This window comes from Aythya fuligula, chromosome 14 (assembly GCF_009819795.1).
Source record: "Aythya fuligula isolate bAytFul2 chromosome 14, bAytFul2.pri, whole genome shotgun sequence".
NCBI classification, from domain to species: Eukaryota; Metazoa; Chordata; class Aves; order Anseriformes; family Anatidae; genus Aythya; species Aythya fuligula.
The window spans coordinates 16,843,134-16,851,690 of record NC_045572.1 but is presented as its reverse complement, the minus strand read 5'-3'; the positions used below and the strand labels follow the sequence as shown (position 1 = coordinate 16,851,690).

Genomic DNA, 8,557 nt, shown 5'->3' with positions numbered 1-8,557 from the left:
CATCTGTACTGTACTCCAGCATATTTGTACCCTGCCATCTGGCTGGAAGTTGGTCTCAAGCCAGTGACATTGATGGTTGGAATTTAGCCTGCCTTCAGCAGTGTTCCCAAGATGGTGATTAATTTTATTATAGGTAATCTTATCTCTTCATTTAATGTCCTCTTCCAACACCTTTTTGTAAGAGTCATTCCATCTTATGCTTGCCAATTTTTTTTACGAGCTCTCATCACTGCTTCTGGTTCATCATATATAAGGTAATGCACGAGCCTGGCTCTTTGACCTCTGACTTAAATTTTTGAATACAGAATTCTATCATTCTCTAAATCACTTAGTATCTTAGATATATTACTGATTGGACTTGTCAGCACTACATTTTCCATGTAGTGGAATGCAACTGTCTTTGTTCTGCTGCTGAATTCAACGCTCCAGCTGTGGCTCAGTGTCCACCTCCCAGCTGCTGGTCTTTGGAAGTGCAAGTACAGCATCTTGAAGATGAGTCCTGCTTCTGGTTGGACTGTGTTACAGTCCCTGTGAGTTAAGGAGTGTAAAGTCTTTCAAGGATGGTGAAGGTAATTGTATTGATAGAAAGAATCCATGCTACTGCCTTAATTTGGTTTGGCTTTCAGGTACTTCTGACGATGCTATGCATGCTTGATATTTGAATGTTCAGCTATGAGGGAAGATACTGTGGCCCAGTTTTGTCACTTTGTCACACAAGTAGAGGTGTGATGGACTTTTTTATTGTACATAAAAATAACAATTGTACCTGGCTAGAAGGATCTGAAGATGCTCCCTGTTTTATAATCTTACGGTAATTCTGGAATCCTAGGGAGATCCATGTTGCCTTGTGTTTGTCTGTGCTTTGTGTATTCGATTCCTTCAGCTGCTGATTGTGTTAACAGTGCAATATTCCCAGATACATCCCCTGGGAATACGATTTGAGAAGCTTCCTGTGCTGTTGAACAGTCTCCTACATGGGATTTTCCTACATTGTGTATTCCTTTCATGTAAATGTGAGCACTTGTTTCCTGGCACTACAATAAACGGTCTTTTCTTTTTTCTTGTTTAGTGTGTCCAGAAATTCTAAATCCAGATACGCAACAGTAGTTGAGGCTTTTTCAATAGAAAGTCTGAAAAAAATAGCAGTGAGCTACACCTAAATGCACAAAGCTTTTCTGTGTGAGGAATGCTGGACAGCTAGGGTGAAAGGCTGGCTTTGGTGTTCTGGTTTAAAACATTGTGCTGAAAGTCACACAGCGGCCTTAAAATTGGTGTTAACACTTCTCTGACCTCAGCTTGGTGGACGATGTGCTGCTTTTGAACAAGGATGATGTGAACTTAGTTCTTTCACTTCCAATTCCTGAGTGTTAGGTGACTACTTTGGTTAGAGGCACTTATGCTCAGTTATACAGCAAATGCTTTTATTTCTTTATGATGAGGAACATGTCACGCATGTTTCTATATTGCATTGTTGAGCAGATGTTCCTCACGGAACGCAAAATGGCTTTGCCAGCTCGCCTGAAACCAGGGCGTGAGGCAAATTCGGGGCAGGGGCCTGCCCGCGTCCCCCCTGAGGCCGCTCAGGGCTGCTGTGAGGCGCGGCGCCCTCAAGCCAGCCGCAGCCATTTCTGCCCTCTCCCTTCCCGCCTGCCTCCCGCCGCGACGCCATTTCCGAGGCGGGCGCCGCCATCTTGGCTGCGGGCACTGCGCCCGGCGCGGTGCCGCCGAGACACCGCGCAGGCCGGGCTCGTCCCCGTTCCCCTTGCCCTTTCCCGACATGGCGCCGCCGGCTTCGGCACCTGGAAGCGGGCGCGGCGCCTGCGCGCTGAGGCGGGGCGGCCCCATTGTGAGGCGCTGAGGGGATGGAGGAGGACGGCGGCGGGGCGGCGGCGGCGGCCACCCCGGGGGTCCCCTCGGGGCTCTCGGCCTCGCAGCGCCGGGCCGAGCTGCGGCGGAGGAAGCTCCTGATGAACTCGGAGGAGCGCATCAACCGCATCATGGGCTTCCACCGGCCCGCCGCCAAGGGTGAGCCGGGCGCCGCCGCCTTGAGGTGTGGGGGGGCCGTTGGGCCGGGCGGTGCTGAGGGGACCGCGGAGCCCCCGCTCCTCCCAGGGGGGAAACGCGGGTTTGGCCCCAAATCCGCAGGGATGAGGCCCTCCGGGCCTCTGGGTTTTCCCTAGCGAGCTGTCAGTGCCCTGCGGGGAGGTTTCCGTAGCTGGAGGAGGGGTGAAACGTGCCCGCGTCTTCAGGCTGTCGCTGCAAGGTCTGGTGGCAGTGTGTGCACGGAGCAGTTGTCTGACATTTGGGTATCAATCGGTCACTCGGTGTCTGTGGTGGGCGTGCAGGTGTCTTGCAGATGCACAGCCAGGTCATTTATAAGCGTATGTACACGCTTTAAGGGAGCTGACTGTCAGACTCCTCATCTTTCAGTTTACAAAGGTGGCCGTAAGCCATGAATTGAACTGCCTTAGTACTGAAAAATACTCTTTGAATACTCTTTCAGTGTTGGTTCACCCTCTGTAGCAGGACCAGAGCTGTTCTGCATGCCTCTCGACTTGGTTTGTGTTTGCTGTCATCACCACTGTCGCTGTAACATCTTTTCAGGTTTAATACAGAGCAAGTTTTTGCTGCTTTGCTTTTGACAGGAGAGAAAAACAAGCCCAAGTACACTTCTGTTACTTGCTCGTTTGTCAGTCTTCAGTCTTCTTCAAAACTTCAGTCTTCAGTGCTCTTTCTGTGCGATTCGCTGTCTTTGAATCTCTGTATTTTTATGTTGTGCTGTGTATGCGGAATAACACCTTTCCTCATGTGCATACAGTGTTGCTGCTTAAGTCCATGCTTCCCTTTTTCTGCTGACTGACAGCTGCAACTTCTGCTTGGTGTTGCATGCCCATCGGCCTAGCATCAGCTCCCAGGAGTGCCCTACAGTGCAGAGCGTGTGGTACACGCAGGGGTCTCTGCAGGCTGGTGGAGGGAGCCAGGAGTGCGCTGAGTCCAGCTGTGCAAACGCATAACTTTGGTGAAGCTGATGAGAGCTTTCAGTCAGGCCCATGCTGTGCTCTTCCTTTTTCGTTATGATGTATGGCGTAATACAAGCCAGAGCGTAAATCTGTTTTGAATAGGTCGTTTCTCATCTGAGTCCATTTCTATATAAAACAGGCTTACTGGTATTCAGCTAATTCATCTGGGTTTATGTTTAATAATCAGCACATTTAATAATCACGAATCTGTGTTTTCACTTCAGAAGTGGAGACCTCAGCCCTGGACCTCGATCCGGTATGGCTAAAGTGTTTTCTAAGTACCCCGTGTGCATAACTCTGTATTTTTGTTTCTCTTCCTTAGATGATGACAGTCATGGAGAATCAAAGCTTCAACATGAACAAGATAAATCAAATTCCCTTCCTGTTCCTTCAGTTTCAAAGCGAATTGTGCTGGGTGATTCTGTCTGCAATATGGCCGGACCAGCTGACCACACAGGCAGCATGGTAGACCTCAAAGGGGATAAGGACTTGTTCAGTAAAACCCCAGAGCTCCTCAATGAGGGCACAAGTGAGCTCCGTCACCGTACCAGAGGGGAGTTGCCGTCTGAAGCTGCACCACGGCCACCTAGACATGGATTAGAACAATACTTATCCAGATTTGATGAAGCTCTGAAGCTGAGGAACCAGCTGATGCATGAGAAGCCAAGCCAAGAGAATGGCAATGCAGTGGAGGAGTTTGACTCTTTCCGCATTTTTAGATTAGTGGGCTGTGCTCTGCTTGCCATTGCGGTCAGGGCTTTTGTGTGCAAGTACTTGGTGAGTTCAGGGAAGCAAACAATCTCCTGTTCTTTTTTGCTACTTTGCTGTAAATTTAGGACCCCATTCATGAAATATTGCTTATCTAGAGCCAAGTGAGTTGGGAACTTCAGGCACTCTACATTTCAAACAGACGTATAAAAGTGGGAAAAAAAACACACGTTTGAGATGATAACTATGGCAAAATCTGTGTTATCTAGCACAGCTACTGGGTAAAAGCCGAGAGTTGCACACATTCAGTCCATAGTGTTTGAGGAGCAGAAACTGGCATAGTTGTTGCCACTTCAGTCCCCTGCAAGTTTGAGTCAACTGCTGTACTAGTTCGGAATTTACAAAGGAATAATAGAGTAAAAACTACAACAGTTGTAGCATGATAAGTACATCCTACTCATTTATCAACCTTTTGAGAAAAATAGTTCTTAAATAATCCAGGTATCTGCCCATACATCATAGAGAAGTATGTGGCTGGTACAGCCTGCCACCTTCTGGATCACTGGGCTCATTTTTACACAGGGCTCTGTGGTTGTGCAATTTCAAGTTTTTAGGCCCAAAGCAGATAGGGCCATATTTTTCACTTGGCTGTTAAGGTGTTTAGTATTCAAGAATAGTGCTGTTGTTTTCCACAAAATACCTACCTAATATTAATTTATGATTGGAGAAGCATTAAATTATTGTGTTTTCTTAGCTTTTCTTACCAATAAAATAATCTTCATGTATTCTTTTCTGTTCCTCCAGTCAATATTTGCACCATTTCTTACTCTACAACTTGCTTACATGGGACTGTCCAAGTACTTTCCAAAGGTAAAATAACTTCTCAAAATCAGGTTAATTACAAATGTTTTTGGTTTAACTTGTTCTTAGATTGTGTTGTTTTAGGACCAATGTGTGTGATATATTCTGCTGTTTTAAACTGTAGAATTAAGTTATCTAATGCTGATAGCTTAGCATCTGCATTTTAAAAAGAATACTAGATTAGTTGTAGAAAATCAGAGTAAATCAGTGGTTGTTCTTTTGAAGTTATGTATATCATTGAAAACTGAACTTCATAGTAGTCATTCTAGGCTGGTGTGTGAAAACATAGAAAGGGAATTAGCCTTAGATTTGCACTAGCTCATTTGCTAGTTCTTTTTGGTCCCACTCCTGCTGGTTTTACTATCAGCTTTTCAGTTTCAGAATTTAAAGTGATTCCTTCCCACTTTGCTTTTTCTTCGGTTATACCGAGATGAGTTTAATCAGCTTGCTCTCCTGAATTTTTCTTTAATGAAACCTAGAAAGATTCTCGAATGCTTAATTTGGATTGGATTAAATTAAGGTGTCCAGCAGGTATCATCAAATTACCAAAATGTTCAACCTTTGTGGTTTTTTTTGCCTGTCAGGCTTCCTTGCATCCTCAGGATCCCTCATGTTACGGAGAGAATGGCTTTCAAAAGGCCTTTGGGGCATTTCTGAGTTCAGAGGATAAAATTGCCAACGGGAGTAATACTAAAATAGAAAGGAGCAGTTGCTTTTCAATCCTACATCATTTTGTCTGTGTTGGAAAGCAACGGTATCCTTTGCCAAGTAGCGTGATGGGACTAGTCCTGTTCTGCCAGTGGAGGCGCCTGGCTTGGATTCTTACGCTCAGGTTGCCCTTGTCTGGGACTCTTCCCACACATGCAGAAGTTACTGCACAGCCCCACTTCACAGCCCGCTCAAAGTGCCAGTATGAAGTAGGCATAACAGCTGGGAGGAATTTTATCTGCTGTTAATCAGCCTCTCACTCAGCCCCATCAGATCCATCACAACACGAATCTGTGGCTAGGATAAGTAAGGTGGTGTGAATCCTGCAGCACGTCTAGAGAGAATCAGTCCAACAGGCTGTTCTTACCGATGAATTTGGAATGTTCCTGGCTGTGTGTGAAACTGGCACATCTGTGGTATGTAAAACAGAACTGGGTTATAACCGAAGAACTAACATGCTACTGTTTTTCTTTTAGAGTGAGAAGAAGGTGAAAACGACGGTATTAACTGCTGCTCTTTTACTGTCTGGAATCCCTGCAGAAGTGATCAGTCGCTCCATGGACACCTACAGCAAAATGGGAGATGTTTTCACAGACCTTTGTGTCTATTTCTTTACTTTTATCTTTTGCCATGAACTTGCTCTGTTTTTTGGTTCTGAAGTACCATGATGGCTGTAGAATTCAATGCAGTAGTTACACTAAATCTTTCTGGTCTGTATTTCTTTAATGTCTGACTGTGCAGACAGGTTTAAACCTGAATTAAAATTCTTACCTGTTGGAATGCTTGAAAGGAGCCTTAAATCCAATAATTTGGGGAATAGAACAGCAGGGTCCCAGGCTGCCAGTTGTATTGGTTTGGTTTATTTAAATACTGTGTCTGCCCACTACAAATGTGAATAGGATACAAGTGTCAGTGGATGATTTCTTTTGTTCAGGAAGATGATACCCTTCCCACCCTCCTTCATAAACATTTACAAAGCTGCCTTTGTTCTTCCTGGTGAGAACAAAGAGAATAGAATTCCTTTCAGCAGAACCATTTATGTATATCTAGAATGACTACAGCTAACAAGAACTGCTCATTTTGTGTTGCTCCTATTTTTAAGAAAGCTCTAAATGAAAATTCCCTGTATTCTGTTCAAATTCAGATTGCTGAACTGAGTAGCTGCTTCTGGAGAATGTTGGCAAAACATGGCACTGTTGTCCTAAGCCTTGCCTTACATACATTGTTGTGATTGTTGTTTATTTCATTTGATGGTTATTGTGCGAAACAGCTAAGCAAAAAAAAAAAAAAAAGCCAAATGTCCTGTTGCTTATGAATGTCATTAATCAATAAGTAGGAAGAAACAAAATTGTTAATCACATCTGTGAGTTTCCAACAGCCTCATCCTAGCATAGCTCGTAAATGTGCTTCTTTCTGACGTCTTTGATGCCTTTTTTTTTTTTAAACAACAGTTCACCTCATAAAGGGAAAGTTATGCAACCAACCTGCAATACGAAACATTTGCTCTATTATATGGAAAACATTTTTTTTTCCAGGACTGCATAAGACAATGTTGAATATGACATTTCTGCATTTTTTCCTCTGTTTGTTACCAGACAGTTGCATGCAAACAGGATCATAGTTGCCAAGGTGTTCTGCTGCTGCTGCATAATAGTACTACAGCCAAATTGCATAAATGTGCTCTTTGGTTCAGCTCAGCTATTTATGTTAACTGAGTTGCTGACTCTTCTGTAGTTTTGAAATTGCCCCAGTGAAATCACAGTAGCTATTCCTGTTTAAATCCTACATACTACAAGTGACGATGAAATAAGAAGTAATGTGATGTTCTGAATTGACTCACACATAAAGATCCATGTTTAAAGAGAGAATAGCATGTTTTTTCTGTGGATGTCCAACCACAGAGCCAAAAAGAAGACAGATACAAGTGAATCCTGTCACTGGGCAAAGCAGCAAGCTAGTAAACGTTCTTATTTTCTATCTCATACTAATTTTGTACAGTGAGAGGAGGGAGGTATCATTCCAAATAATCAGCACTAAATGCTGATAATCTGTGAAAGTTTCTGCTGAAGCTAAACTTATTTTCACCTTGTAGTTTTCTGTTTAGAATCTAGACGTTTGGGTAATGTAGGCTAATGCCCCTTTTTCAGTTGCAGCATTTTAGTGTAGTTTAGTCTGCAGCATTTTTTTAGGGAGCAGAAGTGCTTGATTATGCTTCTGTAAAGTATATATGGCCCTGCTTTTGGCATAAGCTTTCCTGTTATAGCTTCCTGCTGTAATTTTATCACTGCATTTCTGACTCCTGAATTAGGTATGTTTGTGCCATGAAAGCAAGAAGCTTATGTTTGGATTTGATATTTTTTTATTTTTTTACTGATTATTTTGTAGTGAATGTTTTATTACGGGTGTCCAGGGTTTGGCTGTAAAAGATTCTGATTTAGGTCTGTTAGTATAAATATAAATACATTTAAAGCTTCAGAATTAGACAAGAAAAGAATTTCAGCAAATTGAAATTGCTGACATTCAAATTAATGTTAAAATAATGAGTTTCCTCAAAAGTTACCATTATTCTGACCCTCTGTTTATATGCCCAACTATAATACAAACAAATTGCAAAAATACCATCTACTACCATCTGCAAAAAAAGCAATACATTTTTAATCCAGGACATAGAAAAATTAAACCACCTAGATAGTAATAAATAAAGGCGATGCACCCGTTGTATTTTCACGCAACCCCTTACGCAGTCCTTTCATGCGAAGAAAGACCAAGCAGGTTGTTTTCTCGAGTGGTGAAAGAAATCATGCCAGGAGAGCTCATCTGGAACTCGGTCTGTCAGCACTTGTTTTTACCCGATGAACTTCCAAACGGGACTGGGCAGCAGCCTGCCTGCCTGCTGGGGAAGGCAAAGCGAGCCCGGGTGGGACTTCTGCTGCACGACTTCATCCTTGGACAAGAGCCGAACCTCCTTCATTCCATTTTCCCTCATCTTCCTCGGTGTATGTTATTTAATGTATATTGCTGAACTTATTGTTTTCTATTAAAATTATATTTGTTACCCCCTTCCGTGATGCTCTGACTGTGTCCCCCCGCCGCTGCCTGCTGCAGAAGTCACGGGTTATCGAGTGTCTGGGTGGTGAGGGAGATTTTTGTGTGCCGCTGGCTGCAAACCACAGCAGGGTGCGGTCCCATGGGCATGAAGCGAGGTTGCTGTGAGTCTGTCTGTGAGCTGCACCTCTCACCTGAAACACATTTGAGCCCAA

At 43.7% G+C, this 8,557-nt stretch overlaps 1 protein-coding gene across 1 annotated transcript; it reads left to right on the top strand.

Annotated features, from left to right (window-relative positions):
* Window positions 1-1,862: 1,862 nt before the first annotated feature.
* CAMLG (calcium modulating ligand) lies at window positions 1,863-8,360 on the top strand. Its single transcript, XM_032196963.1, has 4 exons — window positions 1,863-2,025; window positions 3,343-3,797; window positions 4,533-4,598; window positions 5,774-8,360. Exons 1-4 carry the CDS (start codon window positions 1,863-1,865, stop codon window positions 5,963-5,965), a joined length of 876 nt encoding a protein of 291 aa, XP_032052854.1. The 3' UTR covers window positions 5,966-8,360.
* Window positions 8,361-8,557: the final 197 nt, after the last annotated feature.